The sequence below is a fragment of the Staurois parvus genome, unplaced genomic scaffold (assembly GCF_062004578.1).
Source record: "Staurois parvus isolate SC_StPar_1 unplaced genomic scaffold, SC_StPar_1.0 ptg000959l, whole genome shotgun sequence".
In the NCBI taxonomy this organism is placed as follows: Eukaryota; Metazoa; Chordata; class Amphibia; order Anura; family Ranidae; genus Staurois; species Staurois parvus.
The window spans coordinates 4,240-30,229 of NW_028318755.1; the positions used below are offsets into that span (position 1 = coordinate 4,240).

The window sequence follows — 25,990 nt, forward strand, 5'->3', positions numbered from 1 at the left end:
CCAGATCAATATCCAAGGAGTTTAATTGGGTTGATGCTATAATCTGATTAGAAAGTGTCCCTTTAATTTTTTTGAGCAGTGTGTATAATATTGAAAGAAGAACACTAGGATAAATCTTGTATTTTTAGTCTACCTAAGGAGTTAGATAGACTTGCTTTGAAATACCATTCAGTATAAAGAAAAGGGGAAATCAGCTGAGATATTTTCAGAGCGTGACAATGAATGTTCCATAAAATGTTGAAAAAGCGTTTAGTAGAGTTGAGTTACAATATCCAATTTTTCAATCTACATCAAGGCTTTCAGTTCCTTCTAAACCATAGACACTGTAGGAGCAGCATGTCCAAGATTTCAACATGGCTTTGTAGGCCGTCAACAAACAATGGTGGTATCGTTGTTGGTTTTGATATTCTGGATGAAATAAGGGAGTTGAAACACTCAAAGAGACATATGATAGGATCGTTATTGAGCTTTATTGTGGATACAGCATTTATATAATTCAAAATTCGATCCCAGAACGAGGATATTTTTGAACAGTCCCACATTCTATGCAGCAGTGTGGGGCGCAATAAGCCATACCACGAGCAAGTTGAAGCTGAAAGGTCTGCTTTATCAATCAAGAATGGCATAAATGCTCTATGTAGAAGTTCACTTGCAGATTCTTTGAAATCCTTCAAGGAACTTGTCCGTTAGTGATTTCTCTGTAAAGTATTTGAGCAGCCTTTGAAAAGTACCTCTGTGGTAAAGTTAGTTGCTAATTCAGTGCCGCATATACAGTAGATCAGATATTGAATATGAATCGGCATCTCGTTGCTTGATCAATTAACTGCATAAGGACCGCCCACAGTACATTTACTGCTGCAGGGCGGCCCCTGTGCGCAAAATCACACATATAGATATATAATGCTGCATTTCCGGGTAGGGGGTGCGCGCTAGCCACATGCCCGCCCTACCCGCGCTGCTGATTGAGGCCCCGGGTGTCAATCACCGGGTCCTGGCAGGTTATTACCCGCTGGCGCCCGGTGATCACCAACAGGGAGGAGGGCTGCATTGTTTACCAACAGCCCTCCTCCCTGTCAGTTTGGGCACACTGCTGGGGATGGCTGAACAGATCAGTGTGCTTACAGTGAAGAACACACCCCACACCCCCTAGTAAAACACTCTACACACAGCTAACCCTTTGATTGCCCCTCATTGTTAATCCCCTCCTGCCCAGTACCATTAGTACAGTGTCAGTTCTTTTTTTTAGCACTGATCACTGTATTGGTGTCACTGGGGATGTCAGTGACACCGAGTCAGTTCCCCCCAGTGTTAGAATGCCTGCCACAGTCCTGCAATAATTTGCTGATTGCTGCCGTTGAGGGCTTAACCCTCAACATGGGCATTACTAAAAAAAATGAATTGCGGCTGTATTGGTCCACAGACTTGATTCATCATATGCCCGTGTTCTCTGCTGCCATGGCCAGGCATATATTTGAGAGTATAATGTGTTTTATGCATTTCAACGACAATACACTCTGTTGTGCTGGGGCTGACCCTGAATTTGACCGGCTCCACAAAATTCAGTCCCTCGTAAATCACCTTAACCAAAAATTTGCAGATGTCTATACACCCCAGCAAAAAATCTGCATTGATGAGTCCCTCATTAATTTTTCTGGCCGCCTTCCTTTCAAACAATTTCTCCCCAGCAAGCATGCCAGACATGGGGTCAAGATGCATAAGACCTGTGAGAGGTCAACAGGCTATACATATAAGTTTCAGATTTACGAGGGAAAAGATAGTCACGTGGAGCCCCCTGGATGCCTGGACTGCATGGGGCGTGTCGCAAGATAGTTTATGACTTGGTGTCATCCTTTTTCCATATGGTGTACCACTTATACATGGACAATTTTTATTCAAGCGTGCCACTATTTAGACATTTGTACAATCTTGGAATTGGCGCAAATGGCACCATGCAACCTAATGTGTGCCCACCATTAGAAGTGGGTGGATGCAGGGTGGTATATTCTAATGGTGAGCATACCACACACTTTTCCTGGCAGAGATTTCTTCTCTTTTTTTTTTTTTAATTCAGCCCACTGGTTGCATACAGGAAAAAGAAAAGAAAAAAAAAATAACACTGGACTTTGAATGATTATAGCAGGATGATGCCTATCGCTGCAGGTATCATCCTGGTATCGTTTTTTATTCAGCCGGAAATCAGCTTTCATGTAAAAGCATGCCTAGAGGCTAATTAGCTGCAGGATTGCTTTTACAAGCAGCGGGAAACGATGCTCACCCCTCCCCCGCTGCCTTCCATGGCCTTCTCAGGCAGTCCCATGCCATCAGGGGAACCTGAGCCAATGTTTCTGCCAGCTGACCATAGAGCTGATTGGAGAACGGAATGGTGCCAATCATCTCTATAGTCTAAGAAATCGGATGCTACGAGCATTTAATCACTTCAGTTTCCCAGGATATAAACAGCACCATTTGTAAATTGGGAAAGCATCTGATCACACTGATCTCTGAAAAGTTTTACACAAAATTGTCACTTAAATGAATTATTGCTCACACATGCCATGGGTATATGTGGAATTACTGCCCAAAATACATTCTGTTACCTCTCCCGAGTATGGGGGTACCACATGTGAAAGATGTTTTGGCAGTCTAGCCCAGTACAGGACCCCAAAATCCAATAAGCACCTTCAGGCTTTTAAAGGGCTTTATTTCCTCATTACCTGACTACCTATCACAGTTTCGTAGGCCCTAAAATGCCAGGATAGCACCAAACCCCCCAAATGACCCCATTTTGGAAAGTAGACACCCCAAGGAATTTGATAAGAAGCATTGTGAGTATTTTGCAGATCTCGTTTGTTGCCACAAGTTTCTGGAAAACGAAGAAAGAAAACAAATACATTTTTTCTTTTTTTATAATTCAAAAAAATGAAATCTGCAAAATACTCACCATGCCTCTTTTTAAATTCCTTGGGGTGTCTACTTTCCAAAAAGGGGTCATTTGGGGGGGGGGGGGGGGTTGGTGCTATCCTGGCATTTCAGGGCCTCCGAAACTGTGATAGGTAGTGAGGAAGTGAAATGAGGAAGTTATGCACCTTCAGGCGTTCAAAGTGGTCATTGGATTTCAGGCTACTATATGTGGCTAGGCTCCCGAAAAAAGTCTCACACATGTGGTATCCCCATACTGGGTAGAAGTAGCAGAATGTATTTTGGGGTGTAATTTCACATAAACCCATGGCTTGTGTGAGAAATATATAATTTAAATGACAACTTTGTGTAAAAAAAAAAAAGAAGGTTTTTGTCATTTTCCAAAAACTTGTGGAAAAAAAATAAATCTTCCTTGGACTCAATATATGTCTCAGCAGATAACTTAGGGTGTCTACTTTCCAAAAAGGGGGCATTTGGGGGTGTTTGTACTGTCCTGGTATTTTAACACCTCAAGAAATGTGATGGGCAGTCAGAAAGTAAAAGCTGCGTAAATTCCATTATCTATACCATAGTTTGTGTATATGCTATAACTTTCACAGAAAGCAATCGATATACATTTATTGGGATTTTGTTTAACAAAAAACACGTAGCAGAATACATTTTGGCCTAAATTTGAGATTTTTGGATATTTTTTATGACAGAAATTACAAAATATGTTTTTTTTTTTTAAAACTTTTTGTCTATAATGCCAAAATTAAAGAGCGCACAGGTGGGTGCGCATGCACAGGGCTGCTGGAACAGACATGTCCGCCTGAGGCTCCGTAGCATAGCGGGAGACTCTTGTACACCACTCCCGGCCTCAACCAAGATGGTGACTGCTCCTACATCTGTAGCTGTGACAAAAACACAGCCATATGCAGCCCTACAGGCTGCACATCCCAGATCCCGCAGCTCTTCGGACGGCGAGTCAGATTCTGACATGGGGACACATGTATACACTTCTGGCTCTGATTTGGCTTCTCCTGACCTTCTTAACAATTCGAACGGATGCTGCACAAAGCCCTGAAGCAGACCTCGGACCATATCACTGACAAGTTGTCTAAAGAAATCCGTGATTTGGGGCAATGCACTTCTGACCTAGAGCACAGGGTCGACGATCTGGACGCCACTTTCCATATCCATTCTGGGGAACTTGAGCATTTGCGTGATGAAAACGTGACTATGCAGTCCCGCCTGTAGGACTTCGAAAATAGGGCCCAGCGCTATATACGTATTCTGGGCCTCCCTGAGTCTATCACGGACGTCCTTTCCACAGCCACGGCCCTGTTCCTAGAGCTGGCCCCAGCTATTCCAATTGAACGTCTTGAACTTACAGAGTCCATCGGGCGCTGGCTCCCCATCGTCCGGACGGCCCACCACGCGATATCATCACCAAGTTCCACTATTTTCGCACGAAGGAGCAGCTCCTACAAGCAGCTCACGCCGCTGGGTCCTTAACATTTCAGGACAATCGCTACCAGTTATTTCATTATCTGTGCCCAGCCACAATTGCTAAGCGTAGAGCCATGAAACCCCACCTCCAGCACCATGGTATAGCCTACAGATGGAGCTTCCCATTCTTGGTTCGTTTCTCTTTCCAGTCCCGGGACTACTCCTGTAGATCTCCTTATGATCTTTTGGATAGGAGGGAACTTAATCCTGTGAAACACTGCTATACCTTTTTTTTGCATCCTCATAATACGTTTTTGCGTATTGATCATATTCTCACATCTGTTGGTTCCTCTTTGGGACTCCTTGCCTCCGATATCCTTCCTATTCCCTGGTCCGACCATTGTGCTTTCATCCCTTGCTCCCTTGGCAGCTGATTCCTCTTGGGTTCTCAATGATAATCTATTATCCCATCCCTCCCACAGCCTGGACATAGAGATTTCTTAAGGAGTACTTGTCAACGAACTCCACTCCGGATATTTCTCCCCTCCTTTTATGGGAGGCCCACAAAACAGCGATTAGAGGGTTCTGTATTAGCAAATTGTCTTTCCTAAATAAAGAAAAGCGCCAACTGCGTTCCCGTCTTGAGGCAACTTATACTCAGTCTCATCAGGCCTTCCAAGCCACCCTATCACTCAGCAATCGTAAAGCCTTGGAGCAGTCCCAATTGGAACTAGATCTCTTTCTCACAGATCAAGCGGAACGACATAAATTAAGCACGACATTACTTAAGCAAACAAACCTGACACGTTCCTAGCCCTCTTGCTCCGCAGACTAGATGAAGCCACTAAACCGATTCGCTTACATGTGTCCCAGGGCGGTTTCACTAGCAATCCAGTACGCATATTACAAGTTTTCAGCAAAAAATTTTCTCAGCTGTACTCCCTAACGTAATCCTTTGACCAGTCTGAAACCCTCTTGGCTCATCTTACTTTCCCAAAACTGTCAAACCAACAACTGGAAATCCTAAAGAAGCCAATCACACCTGCTGAAATCCTATTGTCATTAAGGCTCTGAATATACGTAAATGCCCAGGCCCGGATGGCTTCTCTGCCGCCTACTATAAGATAACGCCTTTAATACCATCCTCACGGGTCAGGCCCGAAACAGTGACAGCCACTATTTCCATGATCCCAAAACCTAACTCAGATGACTCAGTCTGGTCCAATTATAGGCCTATTTCTCTCCTCAACATGGATATTAAACTCCTAGCGAAAATCCTCTCCACCCACCTTAACCCATTTATAGGGTCTCTAGTCCACAATGATCAGGTAGGCATTATCCCTTCATACTAAGCGGGGGCAATGTTAGACACGCGGTCCTTCCCGCACTTGGCTTGTACTTGCAACATCCCCACATGCTACCTGTTCTTGGATATTAGGAAGGCCTTTGACACGGTCTCATGGCCTTACCTTTACTTCATTCTACATCGTTGGGGTTTTGGGGCTCATTTCCTGTCCTTGTACTGTGAGCCATCTGCTTGTGTTAGATATTTGGGACACAAGTCGGCCTCATTTCCAATCCTGCAAGGCACCCGTCAAGGCTGCCCGCTCTCACCGTTGCTCTTCGCCCTAGCCATCGAACCTTTGGTCCTCTTGATCAGAGCCGACCCAGATATCCGTGGACTTGAGTTAGGAGGTTCTCACCATAAGCTCTGCCTCTTTGCTGACTCCTCTTTCTCACCCGCCCCCCTTACCCCCCCGATTTCCACTCTGACGTCTTCAGAACTTCAGCCACATCTCTGGCCTTCACGTTAACCCTCAAAAGTCAATAGCACTGAATATCTCCTTACCTCCTCAAGAATTGGCCCATCTGCAGCAGGTGCTACTGTTTACCTGGTCCCAACAATTCATTCCCTACCTAGGCGTTAAATTGACTGCTAGCCCATCAGGCCTTTATTTGGCCAACTACCTACCTATGCTAACCCATCTTACTAGCCTCATGACCAAATGGTCCCCCCTTCCCACTAGCCTGGATGGGCAGGATCATTGTAGTGAAAATGTCCATTTTCCCTAAAATACTATATTTGTTCAGAGTCCTACCCATTCCAGTGCCAGCACATTTGCGCTGCATTTTTCAGCGATGAGCCTACGTATATATCTGGGGTTCCATCCGCCCTCGTACACCTCGCTCTACCATTCATAGATCTAAGCTTATCGGAGGCCTAGGTCTCCCAGATTTTACCAAGTATTACCAAGCTGCACATCTTGCACAACTGCCAAAGTACCATGCGACGTGCAAAATCCCTCAATGGGTCATCCTTGAATCGGTCGATTTTGAGCCACTCTCAGTTGCTAACCTTCTATGGCTTAGGCCTCCAGACCGCCGGGTGCTTCGTAATCCAATTATGTCTCATTACGTTTTACTTTGAGACAGGCTAAAATCCCACAATTCCCTTCAGTCACCGCATAATCCCCTACTCTCGTACCTTTGGAATCCGGCCTTCCCCCCGGCCTAGTCCTCTCCACGCTCCTTTACACACTGGTCCTCGGCTAATCTGCTTTGCGCCCATCACTTTCTGACCCATAGGGGTTTAAAATCCTTCCCTTCTCTTCGTGAGTCACACTCTATTCTGGCGTCAGAGGTCTTTAGATGTCTCCAGTTGAAGCATTTTTACGCCCCGCTTGCTATTCAATCCCATTTGGCCCGTACCATGACCTTTTTCAAAAGCTCTTGCTACAGGGACCCCATAGACATGGCCTTATCTCTGCCCTCTATAACCTCCTTTCTACTCCTGACTCTCTGCCAAACCCTACATATGTCGCTAAGTGGGAGAAAGATCTTGGGCACCAATTGAGCCCTATGGATTGGGATCGCATTTGGTCGGCTAACAAATCCTACTCACAGAATGTGGTAGCTGTGGAGACTAATTAGAAAGTATTGGCCTGATGGTACTTGGTTCCGGCGAGGATTGCTATATATACTCCTAATTATCCTCCTGATTGTTTATGGGGCTGTGCGATGGTAGGAACATTCATATATGGTAGTCTTGCCCGGTTGCCCACATTTTTTGGTCCTAAGTCTTTTGTATGCTGTCCTTGCTTTTTGCAAAGCCATTATTGCCGGATCCGACCATAGCCTTGTTAAATCTTCAACCCCCTTTCATATCCAAATCCCAATTCAAACTGCTCTTGCAGATCATGGCCAAATCATGGAAGTCCCCGTCTCTTTGTATATTAGCAGTTATGAACAAGGTAATGCAGGCAATGATTCATGAAAAAGTGGAAGCAACCATTGGATATTCTGTCCCCTTGTTTCTGAAGATTTAGACCCCATGGGTGGAACGTTTTCTCCCACCGAATTGTGAAGATTCACTGCTCCTCCCTTAACATCTCCTAGCCACATCGTATGGTGGTTCTGTGGGCTAATCCATACATTAGTATGGTCCAGAGATTACCTTTTCTCTTCTGGAAGTCACATGTCCTTCCCCCCCCCATTCCCCCTCTTGGTCTCCTCTTTTCTCCCCTTCTTTTTTTCCTACCTGTACCTGTCTTCGCCTTCTTTTTCCTTTGTCTTACATGGAACCTATGTGTAGTTCTTGGGAGCAGCTTTCCATATTTAGATCATAACTTTGTTTTACCTCCCCTCGCATGATGTATGTTTTTGTATGACAATCTCCTTCTTTCCTTGGGGCAAACCGTGCCTCCTTTTATTCCTGTACATATATTTGAATGTCCTGCATTTGTTACTCGATTGAAAATTCAATAAAAAGTTTGAACAAGAAAAAGTGCACAGGTGATCAAATACCACCGAAAGAAAGCTCTATTTGTGTGACAAAAAGGATGTAAATTTCATTTATGTACCCTATTGCATGACTGCGGAATTGTCAGTTAAACTATTGCAGCGCTGTATAGCAAAAAAAAAAAAAAAGGCGTAAATTGCAGTATCTATACCATAGTTTGTAGACGCTATAACTTTCACACAAAGCAATCAATATACACTTATTGGGAATTTTTCTTTACCAATAACATGTAGCAGAATACATTTTGGCCTAAATTTATGACTAACTTTGATTTTACTATATATTTTTTATAGCCGAAAAGTAAAAAATATAGTTTTTCTTCAAAGTTTTCGGTCTTTTTTTGTTTATAGCGTGAAAGATAAAAAGCACATAAGAGATCAAATACTACTGAAAGAAAGCTCTATTTGTGTGAAAAAAGAACGTACATTTCGTTTGTGTACAGCATTGCATGGCCACACAATTATCAGTTGAAATAATGGAGCGCCGAACAGCAAAAAGAGGCCTGGCCATCAGGATGGTAAATGATTAACTTATGTGAGTTCAATGTTATTCTTTGTTAATAAATTCACTGTTGTTTCTCAACTTGCTGACCTCTTCCTTCCCCTGTCCTGGACTTTCTCCATACACTATTTATGTGTTACCATCACCACAAATGTATCTGAATTGTGTAAACTAAACCTGTATCCCCTGATGGCTAATATTAAGCTTCGCTTTAAAGCATGGTATAACATGCTCTTGTCGCTCACTGGCAGAATAAATTTGATTAAAATGAAGATCCTTCCAATTCTATTATATGTCCTACACCCCTCATCAGTTTGGATACCGAAAGTAATTTTTTAGACAATCTGATTCTATGATCACCTCCTCCTTCTTGAAGTCCATTACCCCTCATTTTAGTAAATTGACTCTCTGTAGGCCTTGGACAAGGGGGCTTGGTGCGCCCAGATCTTCAGTCCTACTTCTTATGCATGCCCATAATTGCTGCTGATACTAATGCCCCAGTCATCCTGGAAGCGGGCCATCTGGGATCCTATGAATCACTGTGGAATTTCCTTTACAGAGGTACCCGAGCACCATCTTCTCTCACATCCTCCATGAAGGCAGTGGTCCAGACATTTAATCTGCTGGTTTGCAAATGACCCAATGTCCCTGCAAGATGGTCATCTGATACTCCTCTGTGGTTGAATCCAACTCTTCTGGAATGCCAGCCCTTTGCCGATCCAGTTGTGTGGGCATCCAGTGTTTTCAAAACTCGTGGCCAGTTTTACGAGGGGGGGTACCCTACTTCCCTTTACCAGACTTAAACAATTTGGGCTTCCTAACTGCCACTTCTTCAGGTATCTGCAACTCTGCCACACCTTTTCCTCTCAATTTGGATCCACACAGTTAAATATTTCCCACTCGGAGCTGAAGTCCCAACTCCACGAGCAGCCCTTGGTTAAACCTCTGTCTCAGATTTATAAGCAACTTCTGCCTTCGATCCATGTTGGTCTGGAAGGCTTTCAATCCAAGTGGTGGGCGGATGTTCCACATATGGGTGAGGAGGATTGGGAGGAAATATGGGAATACCCCTTCTTCCAGCTGGTGGCTTTCAGGGATCACCTGATCCAGTTTAAATTGTTGGAGTTTACCTAACACCCCATTGGTTGAACAAAATTAAACGTGGAGCTTATCCTTATTGTTTTGAGGTGTATTAGTGATATTTCTTTCACCATATGTTCTGGACATACCCTAAAATGTAAAGCTCTTCGAATGAAACTGTCCAGTTTATTGCTACCTTAGCTACAATTCCTATCCTAGAGGCTACAGATGTATGTTTGCTGGGCCTGGTGGGTTCCCTAGCCTTCCACTGAGCAACCAAGTCTCTCCTCAGTTTGCTTTTGTTCTATGCTAGAAAGGCCAGTGTTAAAATGGATGTTGCCTGAAGCTCCCTCTCTTATCTTCTGGAAATCCTATGTAAACTCCTTTATACCACTGCATAAAGCTACTTATATCGCTCATAGTTGCCCTGCCAAATTTCACAAAGTTTGGAATATTTGGGTAGATTCACCTAACACTAATGAAATACTGTGTTTCTCATTGCTTATTTGGGTATCCTCATCTCTGATTTGTTTGGCCTATAAATGTAGGTTGACCTGAAGTCCTCCTGCCATCGGTTTTTCCTATGCCACAAGTGTGACCCTAGCATTAAAAGTGATCACCCCCTTTCCTTTTTTTTTTTATCCACTCCTGAGATGTGTAATCCAAGTGACCCTATGTTAAATTGGTGTCTTAGTTCCGGTTCACAAATTTGCAGATTGAATGCAGTTTGAATCGCATTTAATGCGCTTGACGTGTGAAATAACATTGCTTCCTATGGTTCCTGTTCACATATGTCCAGTGCACTGGCAGTGCGGATTGGAAAATAATCCTGTACAAATTCTGAGCAGCGTGGTCCGATTCAGGTTGCAGATTACAGGCTTCTATGGAAACAGTTTCTAAACCGTGTGTGAACTAAATAAAATCCTGACCTGACCCTGTCCTGAACCTTATGTAAACCTTTACTTATGTAAAACCTTTATCCACAAAGGAACAAAACTGTTTGCTGTAACTGCTTAAAAAGTGTAAGCTGGAGCTTGGCTTCAGTCTGTTAGAGCATTTAAATCTACTAGCACATCTAACACTACCCTCTTCCCAGATTAACAACGCTGCTGTCCAAAGGTGGCTCTGTTGCTCCTTCATCCAAAATGTAGGCATTCGCACACAGGAGGTGTGTTACTGGCCAGATCTCCAGGTAAAAATAGAGGGAAAGAGTCTTTACAAAAAATAAATAAACCTAAATGTAGCCACAGCATTTAAGGATTGGAAAGCTGCAATGTATTACATTTTTCATTTTGGTTTAATACTGCATTAAAAATCCTTCTGAGTTTTCCTGACACCCGATCTATATACGGGTTCATTACGTACCTATTCTACTTCTGCACTCAGTTTGATGTTCCTTTGTTTTTGCTTGACCTTGTGGATGTTTAATGAAAACCCATTCTAGATAGCCACATTTGTTCAATGTACTCCTGAGATATCTGTTTTCTTTGCTTTAAGACTGTTTGCTGTTACCATCTCAGCCTGATGTTCCAGAGCTCTAATAAACACCAATTTGTGTTCCAGTGAATGGCGGGAGCCATAAAGCAGATATTGGTCTGTGTGGATGTGTTTCCTGTAAACTTCAATGACCAAGTCCCCTCCCTCAGTGATCTGTAACAATTAGTTGTCCTCTGCCTTTTTCTCTGTAAACTGACTTTAGGAGTTCACTTAAAAGTTCACAAACTGCACAATACCCAAACACAAGTAACTTTGTATATTTGCAGTGCAGTGTACTGAGGAATCTAAAGATCTGTACTTTGTGGAGATGAAGATACTGCTCAACAAATGAATGACCCAGCATGAGGACAAATTCTACAGGTCAAGCAGCAGTTTCCCTAAATCTTAAGGAAAAGGGACATTTTTTCAAGGATAGCGGGTGCACATTTGATACAGAGAGGAGAACTGGTTTAAAAGGTGTGTGAAAGAGGACATCTATGTCAAACTAGGACAACCATCATTAAACAGGAGTGAGGGACTTTAGCACCTACTGTCTTCCACTTACAGGTCTTGTTTGCCTATGTGAAAGAAGGGTGGTAAGAACAGGCGGCTTAAATGTGTTTTACCACATCCCCCCAGCACCCCAAACACTAAGTTTCAAGTTAACATGCCCAGTAGGCAGGCATTTTAATACACAATGCAGTGGTTGCAGCAAAATGTATACGGCAGGTTGCTTTCATCAGGAAGTACCACTAGTAAACATGGCCTGTTCGGATAAATGGAAAATACAAAATGCACATGGTTGCAGTGCATCAGGCTTTTAGCTAAAACAGGTGTTGAGGAAGCGACATATCACCTCCAGTCCACCTGTTTAATGCTTTTGAAAATTGTTCCACAGTGAACCATGCAAAGATCCAGTAATCCTGAGTTCCTAAAAAAACATGCCAGCATGTTAGTTGGACCAGGACCTAAACTGTGTAAACCAGTGTTTGTTCTTAAGTAAGAATAAACCCCCCCTTGAAAATCCATAGCTGGATCCAGACGTTGTGTCACAGATCGCAGACTGTTTAGGGCAGCCCTCAAAATTTCCACTCGCCTGCTCGCATTTGGAGAGTGGAAATAACATGAGGATGAGTGTGTAACAGTATCTGGGGGGGCGCTGGCAGCACCAGAATACAGGAAAGAGGGTTGGGCCGGAGCCAAATTCTCCCTGTTTCCGCCCCCTGTCATTCTCCTAGCAGAGAGTGGGAGGCAGAACTGGATGAGGCAGGGGTGGGGTAGGGAGGTGGGTTGGGTGGGAGTTGCCAAAGTTAACTTTTCCCATATCCAAGCTGGTGATTGGTTGCTGAGACTTCCTAGCAACCAATCATCTGCTGGTTAACTTGAAAGTTAACTCCGGCAGTTCCCACGTCCAATGCTGTGCTCCACTGTGTGTACATCTCTGCATCTTAGCCGCTTGCTCTCTGTGCCCTGGGGGATGTGAAGTGGGTAGAGAACATGGCTGTGGGGGGAGGGAGATGTGAATGGGGGTGGAGGACATAGGTGAGGGGATGTAAAGGGCAGTAGAGCATATGGCTGGGAGGGGGGTAAAGGTCATGGCTGTGAGGGTGGGGGAGAAGAAGTGGGTAGAGGACATGGCTGGGGGTGAAAAGGGGGGTAGAGGACATGGCTGGATGGGTGAAAGGTGTAGAGGACATGGCTGTGGGGGGTAAAGGTGCGTAAAAGGTGTAGAGGACATGCCTATGGGAGGTGGGGGTGTGTGAAGGGGGTAGAGGACATGGCTGTAAGGGGAGGGGTGTGTGAAAGGGGTAGAGAACATGGCTGTGTGAAGGAGGGTTGTGTGATGGGGCAGAGATAATTTACGAGGGCGTGTTTAGGGGAAGAATTAGGGGCAAGACAGGGTAGGGGTTGGGTGGGGAAATTGGTGGCAAGTAACTCTTAGGGCCTGACTAGTAGTTCAGGACTTGAAATTTTGAGCCCTGGTTTAAGGGAATATTTTAGATTAAGAGACACTTCCCCTACTTTTGCATGGCGGCTCACAAGGCTGTCTTGCAGGGTCACTTGATAGAATTGGCTAGCACCAAAAACCGCCTTAAGACAGCATAGAATAATACCCTTGCACAAGACTTAAATAGACTATACCATATTCACGGTAAGTCTCACTCCCCAGACTTACTCCAACAAATTACCCAGAAATGGATATCCCAGAGGATCAAAAAATCACTGCGGTGGTCAAAAGGCGCGATTCCTTCTCCACAGTGACTCTGCTTCCATGTTTACTTGTAAATGTCACCAATCACTTCAACCAACACATGTATACATGTGTTGCTTCAGAACAAGAGCAAGAGGTGTATCATCCAAAAGAGGCTTTACTAATTTTTATATCCTACTACCAATCCCTTTTTTCTCCTCCAGAGACCAGATCTTCATCCGCGTCTGTAGCATGGTTGGACTCACGAAAACTTCCAAGCTCATCAGAAGCGCAATCGCATAGACTAAATGCCCCATGCATGGAAGAAGAGATCCTAGCTATCATAAAATCTGTGAAGCCCCCTAAGGCCCCAGGCTCATATGGATATACATCTACATACTATAAAAAATTTGCAGGCATTTTAGTCCCCATATTAGTTAACCTATATAATTATATTCTCCAGGGCCATATGCTCCCTGAAGATATGCTTTACGCTAACATGACGCTTATGCCTAAACCCAACAAAAATCATACCCATCCAGAAAATTATAGGTCTATATCTGTTATCAACAATTACTTGACCAGATGGGTTTTATTCTCTCTAGACAAAATCACAGACAATATCCATCTTGCCTATAACATCATACAAGAAGTAGATCTATGGTCTCGCAAACTCCTTTTACGTGGCCTTGATATACACAGTGTCTTATGGTCATATGTGGAGACTATCCTTGCCAAATTTGGGTTTCATAGAGAATTTATGCATGGCTTTAGGGCAAATTACCAGGTTGTTCCTCTGATTACTTCTGTCTAGGCCGTGGTACAAGACAGAGCTGCCAACTATATCGCCACTGGTTTTTGCCCTGGCGATTGAACCCTTGGTTAGAGCCATCAACACTGACAGAATATTAACATTTACTTGAAAGCAGATTGCGAGTTTAAATTGAGCATGTATGCAGATGTACTAATGTTTCTGTCTGAGTCAGTGGTTTCCTTTCCCAACCTAGTATCCTTCCTGAAAGTCTTCCAGGATCTCACTGGATTAGAAGTCAACCTATCTAACTTACCTCAACCTTTGAGCTCTAGCATTAAAGATGACACTTTTGGCATCTCCATATGTGATGGATCCCTACCATATCTAGGCAATAGATTGGCCCCACCATGTAATTACTCAGGAGCCTTCTCCTGTGTCAGGCAATGGCTACAGTTATGGTGTACATTACTTATCTCTTTGCTGGGGAGAGTAACAAAGTGCCATAAAGATGTCCATATTACCAATACTGCTGTACTTTGTTAGAGCCCTACCTATGTCTCCCATCAGACTATTGAAACAATTCAAAGGGAAGTGAATACATTTATTTGGCGAGATAAAAAAAACCCACTTTGGCAAATCATTGGTTTATAGGCCCTTATCTCAAGGAGGATTGGGGATGGTTAACCATTAACCAGTTAAGCACAATTAGCTAGCAGCCAGATCGGCACAAACAGTGCAGTGGCATGCCTCTCCAACACAGATACCTTGGTTCCAGTTTAAGATGGCCTCAATTCGCCCATTACACCTTCCAGACGTATTGTGGTTTGCGACTGCACATTCCAAAGATATGATTCCTTTGAATAGTATAGTATGTCAAACACTACATTTATGGGCACTATACCAAAAAAATACAAAATGTAAGTACTGTGGCAGTGTGAGGCCATGTCACTGTGTGATTTGCCAGTTTTGGTCACATTTTGAAGTAAACGGGGACACTAATTGCACAGGTGTGTGATGCCTTTTTAGTAGCGGCAAAGTGAGAGCTCAGGGCCTCTACCCTCCTGAGAGGGTTAGTGTGTGAAGGGAGCTGTGAGTGGTGCAGCTATGCACCGACCTGTAGAGGTCAGGACAATTTAAGGCCTGAGCCTCTCAGTAAGGAAAACAGTCCATGGGGAACAGAGTAGCTGAGACGCTGCTGAAAGGTCACAGAACTGAAGTACAGTGATTAGTGCACAAGCACAGGATGTGTTAGATGGTTAGGAGGACCAACACTGCTAAGCTGTGCTACAAAGCTGTTAAGAGACATGAGGCTGAATATTGTATCGTATTGATGGCGAGAGCCCCAAGTGGGAAACCTTTTTTTGTTAAATTTCCTTTGTTTTAAATCATATTGGACAGAAAAAGCCCTGAAAGGTACCTCTGGAGGGGAGTAAACTCACTGTTTGGGTGCTACCAAAGAACTACATCACGCCAAATCATCACAGTACTTACAAATTAGACATTTTTATTCATCTCAATATTAATTTAGTTCAGGGATTCAATTTTCAAAGTTTGAACGAATTTGACATAATTCCTCTTGTGATAGGGGTGTAATCTTTAGGGTTACTTAAATAGGCTATACTTACCAGATAAATTCACTGTAATGGTTCAGTGTGAAGCTGAGATAGATCAAGAGTTTTCTAAGGAACACTGGATGGACATGCTTGCCAATATGCATACAAATACACGTACTATGACCATTAAAGAGACGGTGGTGAAACTCCACACGAGATGGTATCTTACTCTTAATAAATTACATAAGATTTACCTAAACGCTCCAGAGACCTGCTTTAGAGGTTGCCTGGATAGAGGCATTTTTCTCCCTATATTCTGGAGTTGCTCAACCCTCTTTGGGTAAAGTAGTGTCTAAACTAACTCAATTACTGGCATTCAACTGACATTGCCTGTTTACTTTTTACTCCCTTACCAGACATACCAATCCCAAACCAAAAACTTGATCATACTCTCTTTAGAGAAATTTTATTGGCCATTGCCCTTAAAGTAGTTCTGAAGGCTGAAGGTTTTTTACCTTCATGCATTCTATACATGAAGGTAATAAACCTCTGTGCAGCATCCCCCACATACATCATTCTCAATGCCACTTTTGGGATGTCTTCTTTGACTTGTATTGCTTTTTTATTCTCCAATAAAAGCGACTGTATGAAAAAAAGAAAACTTATTGCTGAAAGGTGTCTTCTTGATAAGAGAGAGTTTAGCCCAGAACGGAAGAGCAAAATCCTAGCATCTGCCTTCTTGTAGGAAGGGTATAGAATTGCATGCCCAATAAACAATAAAAAAAAAAAAAGATTTACTTTCTGCATGCAACACAAAATACACTTATACATTAAAAAAAGAAAAGGAAAAAAAAATCTGCAGGGTAGGCTATTGATCTTTTCTGTCTTTTGTGAAACAATGCCAACAAAAGTAAAACTAAGGAAGGTGAGAAACCATGTGTTTTTAAACAGGTAGAGATTCTGTACCTTTGTTTTTAAGATAATTTGAATTATGGCCTCTGGATCTTTGATGCAATCTTCCTTTAACTCTTGCCTGCTTGACCGAGCTATTTCCTCTTTTAAAAATAGAATCTAGAGGGCAGAAAAAAAACAGAAACATTCACTTATTAAAATAGTATTAATTTGTACATAATGTAAAATCATTTTCTCTCATAATACAGTGCCTTGAAAAAGTATTCATTCCCCTTGAAATTTTCCACATTTTGTCATGTTACAACCAAAAACGTAAATATATTTTATTGGGATTTTATGTGATAGACCAACACAAAGTGGCACATAATTTGTGAACTGGAAGGAAAATGATAAATGGTTTTCAAATTTTTTACAAATATCTGAAAAGTTTGGTGTGCATTTGTATTCAGCCCACTTTACTCTGATACGCCTAACTAAAATCTAGTGGAACCAATTGCCTTCAGAAGTTACCTATTTAGTAAATAGAGCCCACCTGTGTGTAATTTAATCTCAGTATAAATACAGCTATTCTGCGAAGCCCTCAGAGGTTTGTTAGAGAACATTAGTGAACAAAGAGCATCACAAAAGCCAAAGAGCACACCAGACAGGTCAGGGATAAAGTTGTGTATACATTTAATGCAGGGTTAGGTTATAAAAAAATATCCAAAGCTTTGAACATCTCACGGAGCACCATTCAATCCATCATATGCAAATGGAAAGAGCATGGCACAACTGCAAACCTACCAAGACATGGCTGTCCACCTAAACTGACAGGCTGGGCAAGGAGAACCTTAATCAGAGAAGCAGCCAAGAGGACCATGGTAACTCCGGTAACATTTAATTTTATTTATGATTATAAATGCATAGAATGATAATTAAACACCAATATCCATCACCTCACTCCAGACAACGTTGTCTGTTCCACTAAAACCATTTAAAATTATCCATGATATCACGGTATGGCCTTGTATGCATAAGAATAATTAGCCCGGCAGCGACAGCCGCCGGTCGTCTGTCGGGCTATTTCTTATCACCCTATGGGCTAGCTGCGGTGGAGTAGGAATAATTTAGCATGAACAATAACAATGATATACGGTGTCCTATTACCTAATAATTTACATACATAAATCACCAAAACGCATGAAAACACTTTTACCCCAAAAAGTGTAATACTTTTGTTATAAAAAATTATGCTTACTAACCCAAATAAATAAACAGTGCCCTAAGTAATCAAAAATATAAGTCCCAAAAACAAAATTAAATGAAATTGTCCTTCAAAATATGTCAATCATAAAGTTCAAAAACCTTCAAGTTGAAAACCGCTTCCAAAGTGACTTCTGAGACCAAAACCTCAAAAAGAAAAGAACTCAGATAGTTTATTACCCTTATCAACTGTAAATATATATATATACACTACATAACACATGTGAATCACACACAAAAAAACACACATGATCACTACTACATACAGTGAACAACTGTGTAAATGGTGCCCATGAAACAATCTCACGACAATTGAATTCAGTAACAATGCTGTGAAAACTGCGTCCACTTCTAGAGTGTGCAGATTAAATACCCTTACCAAAGATCAAATCATTACATGCGTGTAATTAACCAGGCAGGGTGCTGACATCTCTAAGCTCCACCAAGAGGATCTTCACAACTACAAAGATATACTCCTCTCTCCACATCCGTCTCCAAACGATGTCCACCATATATATGAATCAATAATAGTGTAAATCCGTATAGAACATAATAGATAATACTTTATTGTATGCTTACATATATTCCATCTTTAAAATTCCCATCACAAAGGAACAATGATGCCAGACCCTCTGGAGATCCTCTCCTGACTCTTAAATCGAGATTTCTAGGATCCAAAATGGCCGCTCGGTCACTTCCGGTTCCGCTGTACGTCTGATATCACTTCCCTTTGACGCGTTTCGTCATTGGACTTAATCATAAAGGATAGAGACGTCTAGCAGGAAGGTCATATTTATACCCCTCTCTGACATGTGCACCGAGACCAAAGCCGCCATGTCAGGGAAGGGACCGCTGCCCATACTACGCTATATCTACTCCATCTGGTTACCCGCAGCAGACATACCCGCTGCACTCTGCATAATCACGGAGAATGTCCCCTGAGGGATTGTAAACATTCTTAGTTTCCTAAATAATGCATCAAATAACATAATAACATGTATAAACACAGCAACAATATATATTAAACCCAATAGATCCCCCAGTTCCCTCTAGAGGTCAATACCATATTGCAACCAAAAACATCCATACCATATAATCCAATCTATACCAAACCATAGAATCTAAATCTTCAATAATTTCTTAACCATTCCAATACTCCCATACTACTATACTCCAATTATATTAATAGCCATATTTAATAACCCAGTATGAATGATGATTAAAATTAAATAAATTAAATAAAATAAATAAATAAAATACTCTTCTAAATCAATCCCTAAATTTCCAAAAATACTAACACTATATAAATATAACACCCTATCCCTAAATAATTAGTCAATATACTACTAATTAATCACATTAAAATCATATATTAATTATTATAAATATATTAATTAGTATAAAAAAAATGTTATTAAAAAAATTTGTTTAAACTAAGTTCCTCTCCTAAATTGCACCTCAATGTGATCCCTACTCAGAATATAATAAATTTAAAAATTAGAAATAAAATAATTCAAATCTAGGTCCACATTTAAACCATATGGTCTCAAGGTCTTAAGCTCAAATATCCAAAATGTTTCATTTTGAGAGATGGCTTTCAATTTATCCCCACCCCTCCAATGAGCTTCCATCCTATCTATCCCACAGAATTTCAATACACTAGGGTCACAATCGTGACAGTCCCTAAAATGTCTCGAAAGACAATGATTCTTTTTAACTTTCTTGATATTGGTTATATGTTCATCTAATCTAATATGTAATGACCTCGATGTCCTGCCCACATACTGGAATCCACAAGGACATTCCAGTAAATATGTCACATATTTTGTGGAGCAGGTAATAAATTTCTTAATTTTAAAATTCATGCCTGTGTTACATGATGTAAAATCCAGTATCAATCTTTTTCATATTGGTGACCCTACACGTAGTATATTTTTTGCATGGGTAGAACCCTTTAAAATCAAACATATGAAATTTGTTGCGTTTTGGGAGATAAACAATTCCTTTAACTAAAACATCCCTTAAATTAGTATTCTTCCAATAGATAAAAGAAGGCTTTTTAGGTAAAATAGGGCCCAGCACATCATCCTCTCTCAATATAGGCCAGTATTTATAAAAGACAGATTCCATCTCCTTATAATGGCAATTAAAACCCAAAATAAAAGCATATTCCACCTTATTTGACTTATTCTTCTTTTTAGATACCCTTCTTATTTTTTTATCTCCTATATAATTTTTGCTAACTTCATATCTAGTTCTCTCCAAAGTCTCAGGATCATATCCCTTTTGTACAAATCTATTTTTTATTATCTCTGTGTGCTCTATAAATTATTTTACTCTCGAGCAATTCCTCAAGATTCTAATAAATTGTCCTTTAGGTATACCATTGATCCAAGAAGGGTGGTGACAGCTATTGGTCAGGATATACCCATTTCTGTCTGTTTCCTTAAAACACATCTTAGTGAATAAAACCCCATTTTCTTTAAAAATGATCAGATCTAAAAAGTTCACTGATATCCTATCAATATTATTAGAAAGCCCTAGGTCATGTTAATTTTTTTCAATAACTTCTAAAAAAAAGCCTTCAATGTCTCCATCGGGCCTTCCCAGATAACCAGAATGTCATCAATATAACGTTTCCAAAAAATAAGGCCTGGCCACTTATTAAAAATCACCTCCCATTTACTTAAAAAATGTTCGCTAAGCTGGGCGCGAACTTCGCGCCCATCGCTACACCTTTCTTCTGTTTATAAAAATTACCCCCATACCAGAAGTAATTTCTTCCCATGCAAAATTCCAATAATTTTATAATAAATTTCCTCTGTTTTATATGGTGATCTGTATACTTTTTTAGGGCCCACTTAATAGCTCTGATCCCATCCTCATGTTTAATGTTTGTATACAGGGAATTAACATCAATGGTCACCAGTATAGTATTATCTGATACCTTCATATATTCCACCAGTTCAATAACATCCTGCCCATCCTTCAAATAAGAAGGCATCTGTTTAACTATGGGTTGTAAATACCAATCAATATACTCCACCGTCCTTGAATGTATAGATCCTATACCATTTATAATAGGTCTCCCGGGGGGGGGGGGGGGGGGGATTCGTTAAACTTTTATGTATTTTGGGCAAATAATAAATCACAGGCATTCTACAATGAGAAGGAATAGGATACTTAGCTTCTTTAGTATCCAATATCCCATCCTTCTTGGCATCTTTAACAATATCCTGAAGTACTTTCTTGTATTTAGTGAGAGGGGTATTTTTTAAAATGACATATGTATCCACATCTTTTAAAATATCACTCATAACTTCTTCATAGGCTACTCTATCCAGCACTACCACTTCTTCACCCTTGTCCGCTGGCCTGATAATATCATTCTTCTTTTTTAACGAATTCAAACCCCTCCTGAAAATTAAATTCCTCTTTAAATTCTTTCATTTGAATATCTCTAATCTCTGTAATAACCATCTGTTTAAATACCTCAATATATTGGTTTCTGTTATTAACTGGATTAAAAACTGAATTATTCCTTAGTTCACTATGTAAAAATAAGTCAGAGGGGCTGTTACCATTGGCCAGTTTGTTCGGGCCAGGTAGAGAGGAGAAATACTTCTTAATATTAAGTTTTCTAACATACTTATTAACATCTATGAAGGTATTACATTTTTTTAGGGATGACTTGAGTGCAAACTTCAATCTTTTATCAAGAACATACACTTCGTTATGAGTCAGGGTGGTGGAACTAAGATTATAAATTCCCCTCCCCTTTGCATCTCTCCTTTTCCTTTTGCTGTCCATCCTTACATCAGTCCCTTGTATTTCTGGGCTTTCCTGGCATTGTCCTGAATGTTCTTCCCCTCTCCTAGGTGGTGGTCTTTCCATCTCCCTTCTGTAATAATTTGGGTATTGGTTTTAGGAAACTAAGAATGTTTACAATCCCTCAGGGGACATTCTCCGTGATTATGCAGAGTGCAGCGGGTATGTCTGCTGCGGGTAACCAGATGGCGTAGTATGGGCAGCGGTCCCTTCCCTGACATGGCGGCTTTGGTCTCGGCGCACGTCAGAGAGGGGTATAAATATGACCTTCCTGCTAGATGTCTCTGTCCTTTATGATTAAGTCCAATGACGAAACACGTCAAAGGGAAGTGATATCAGACGTACAGCGGAACCGGAAGTGACCGAGCGGCCATTTTGGATCCTGGAACTCTCGATCTAAGAGTCAGGAAAAGCGCTTCTGAGGATCTCCAGAGGGTCTGGCTGCATTTTTCCTTTGTGATGGCAATTTTAAAGATGGAATATATGTAAGCATACAATAAAGTATTATCTATTGTGTTCTATACGGATTTACACTATTATTGATTCATATATATGGTGGACATCGTTTGGAGACGGATGTGGAGAGAGGAGTATATCTTTGTAGTTGTCAAGATCCTCTTGGTGGAGCTTAGAGATGTCAGCACCCTGCCTGGTTAATTACACGCCTGTGATGATTTGATCTTTGGTAAGGGTATTTAATCTGCACACTCTAGAAGTGGACACACTTTTCACAGTATTGTTACTGAATTCAATTGTCACGAGATTGTTTCACGGGCACGTTTTACACAGTTGTTCACTGTATGTAGTAGTGATCACATGTTTTTTTTGTGTGCGATTCACATGCATTATGGAGTGTATATATAGATTTACAGTTGATAAGGGTAATACACTGAGTTTTTTTCTTTTTGAGGTTTTGGTCTCAAAAGTCACTTTGGAAGCGGTTTTCAACTTGAAGGTTTTTGAACTTTATGAATGACTTTATATTTTGAAGGACAATTTCATTTAATTTTGTTTTTGGGAATTATGTTTTTGATTACTTAGGGCACTGTTTATTTATTTGGGTTAGTAAGCATTATTTTTTATAACAATAATTTAGCATGGACTATCATAATTACAAAAGGTTACCCAACTGAAGCTGTGTTGATCCAATGATTCCTGGATATATATCATGTAACGTAAAGTCCAGATATTCCACACGTCAGTGATGTCACGGATGGCCATGATCCACTGGGCAGCCCACATACTTGACAGTAGAAGCAAACAGGCATGGACTATATGATTGCCAAGTGGAAACATGTATAGCGGCATAGAGGTGTAACATGGAAGCTAAATCCTATGGTTGGTAAGGATATTGATGAGCTTTGCAGGTAATCTCCACAATACGGCACTCCTACTAAGGATGGAATGTCTTAAGCAGAAAGGGTGATCGAATTTGCATTTACTGTATGCTATAGAGCTCGGCGGTGAGTAATCACGCTGTCAGCACCTACAGCGGTTTATCTTGGCTTGACTGTTTTAAAAACAAGGAACTTATGCTGAACTGCCTATGCTTACCTATAATTTCTGTGCTTATGAACCTTTGTCATTACCTTCTTGCTGAGAACTTTACCTGCTTATTCAAACTTATGCAAACAGTTGCCTGCTTTGTTCAACACATACTTGCACATTATAACTAGTGCATTATGCTGTGGGACTAGATATACCATCATATTCTATCAAGGACACATTAGTTCAGAAGTAGAATATCTGGACTTTACGTTACATGATATCTATACAGGAATTATTGGATCAGCACAGCTACAATTGGATTACCTTTTGTCATTATGATAGTCCATGCTAGATTATTCCTACTCCAACGTAGCTAGCCCATAGGGTGACAAGAAATAGCCCGACAGATGACCGGTGGCTGTCGCTGCCGGGCTAATTATTCTTATGCATACAAGGCCATACCATGACGTAATGAATAACTTTAAATGGTTTTAGTGGAACAGACAACGTTGTCAGGGGGTGAGGTGATGGATATTGCGGTTTAATTATCATTTGTTAAATGATCGGTAATTCTTTGCATTTATAATCATGAATAAAATTTAATGTTTAAATATGTAATGTATCATGGTTTAGCGAATGGTCCTTTTTGTAACCGCTTTGGTGGACATCTTGTTAGCATTTTTTCAAGTTGGCAGTTATGTTAGGTTACTGGACCACACATATTCTTTTATTGTAGAGGATTCTAGTGTAGCGCATACCTAGCACATTTGTAACCTCCTTTTTCATTTTCTTATTAATCTAACACTGCACATCACCCTGAACACGCCATCCCCACCGTGAAACATGGTGGGGTCAGTATCATATTGTGGGGATACTTTTCTTCAGCAGGGACAGGGAAGCTGGTTAGTTTATGGGGAGATGGATGGAGACAAAACAGGGCAATCTTAGAAAAAAACCTGTTAAGAATCTGCAAAAGACTTGAGACTGGGGCGAAGGTTCACCTTCCAGCAGGACAACAACCCTAAACATACAGCCAGAGCTACAATGGAATGGTTAAGATCAAAGCATATTCATGTGTTAGAATGGCCCAGTCAAAGTCCAAACCTAAATCCAAATGAGAATCTGTGGCAAGACTTAAAAATTGCTGTTGAACTGTCATAACTAACTCATTCATGACAGTTCAAAGCAATGATCCTTCATTGCTCAAGCAAAGCAAAGTGTATGTCACGATCTGGGTCAGGTTCAGAGACCAGTTGCTACAGCAGTTGTAAGGCTTACCTGAAACCAGCAGGATTGGTACACCAGCGGCCCACCCTGGGAATGATGCAGGCTCACCTGAGGTGCGGGGTCTAAGCATCCACCGGTCTTCCCCAGAGCTCCTAATGGTGGAGATGGATTTGGCTGCGTGTGAATGCCAGGTCACAGATCTCAGGATCACCCCACCAGGGAATGAGTAGGCTGGAAACCAAAAGCGGATCAAACAGTTCAGGGATCAAACAGAAGCGGAGTCAGTCACAAGCCAAGGGTCGGTCACCAATGGTAGTAGATAGGATGAGGCAGAATCGTAGTCAGTAGCAAGCCAAAGGTCGGTAACGTAGATGAAGACGGCAGCAGGAACAGTAAGCGGGATATTGGCTGGTAAGGCACAATAATCTGGCAACCAGGAAGTGCAGAGACATGGCTTTTATAGGAAGTTCATGGGAGGAGCAAGGAGTTCAAGGTTCAAGACAAAACAGGGAAAAGGCAGGATCATCCAAAGAATTGTCAAGGGAGCTGTCCAGCATTCCAGGTGGTTCAGCGAGAAGAAACACCATCTCCCACTGCAGAAGGCCCAGGTTCGATTCCAGGCCATGACAGTGTAAAAGAAAAACAAAATCCTTGATCACGCCCCCGAGTAGTACAATGCTGCTATGGTAACATTGCTTTACACTGATGAAAGTATTTAAAAAAAATAAAAAATAAAAAAAATAAAAGTAATGTTTAGAAAAAAAAAACATTGAGAATTTTTTTTTTTTTTTTTAACTACTTGCCACCAACGAATGTGCAGCTCTGTGAAAAGCAATGTAACCTTACGTTGCTTTCTGTTTATGGGTGTGCGTGCGCCCCCCCGCTGCCCCCTATGCTGTCCAGGGAGAGAAGAACGAACATGGCATTGAGTAAAAGCACTACATATTACACGCACGTTAAACACATTTAACTCTTTGCTGGCCATTACAAAAAAGAATGAATTGCGGTCATATTGGTCCACAGACCCGATTCATCATTTACCCATGTTATCTGCTATTACATATATGCCCAACGTGGAATAGCAACATACTGTTACTTCACTGCATTTTGAGTGGTTATACCAGGACGATGCCAGAGGCTACAGGGATCATCCTGGTATTGTTTTTTTCAGCTGGAGGTCGACTTTCATGTAAAAACAATCATGCCACTAATCAGATGCCAGATCGCTTTTACAAGAAGCGGGAACGGACACCCCCACCCCTTCCGCCGCCTTCCAAGGTTTTCATGGGCTCTCCTGTCCCACCAGGGAACCCAAAAATGCATTCCACTGGCTGACAATAGAGCTGATTGGAAACTGGAATGCCTCCAATCATCTCTATGTTCTAAAACACTGTAAGCATTTCATCATTTCCGTTTTGCCGGATATGAACCGTGCCATTTTAAAATTGGGAAAGCATAGATCACACCGATGGTGATCAGATGCTTTAAGAGCAGAGGAGAGACCTAGAGTCTAATAGACCCCAGATTTCTCAGAAAAGAATACCTGTCACTGCCTATTGCTATCACAGGGGATATTTTCCTGTGAGAAC

At 41.4% G+C, this 25,990-nt stretch overlaps 1 protein-coding gene across 1 annotated transcript in view; it reads right to left on the minus strand.

Moving 5' to 3' along the window:
* Window positions 1-16,670: 16,670 nt before the first annotated feature.
* LOC149441688 (zinc finger FYVE domain-containing protein 26-like) overlaps window positions 16,671-25,990 on the minus strand; it is a gene marked incomplete at its 3' end in the record, with an annotated part of 275,032 nt that continues 265,712 nt past the window's right edge. The window contains exon 11 of the mRNA XM_089657042.1: window positions 16,671-16,775. Coding sequence (XP_089513168.1) covers window positions 16,671-16,775 — 105 coding nt within the window. The remainder of the gene's footprint in view (window positions 16,776-25,990) is intronic.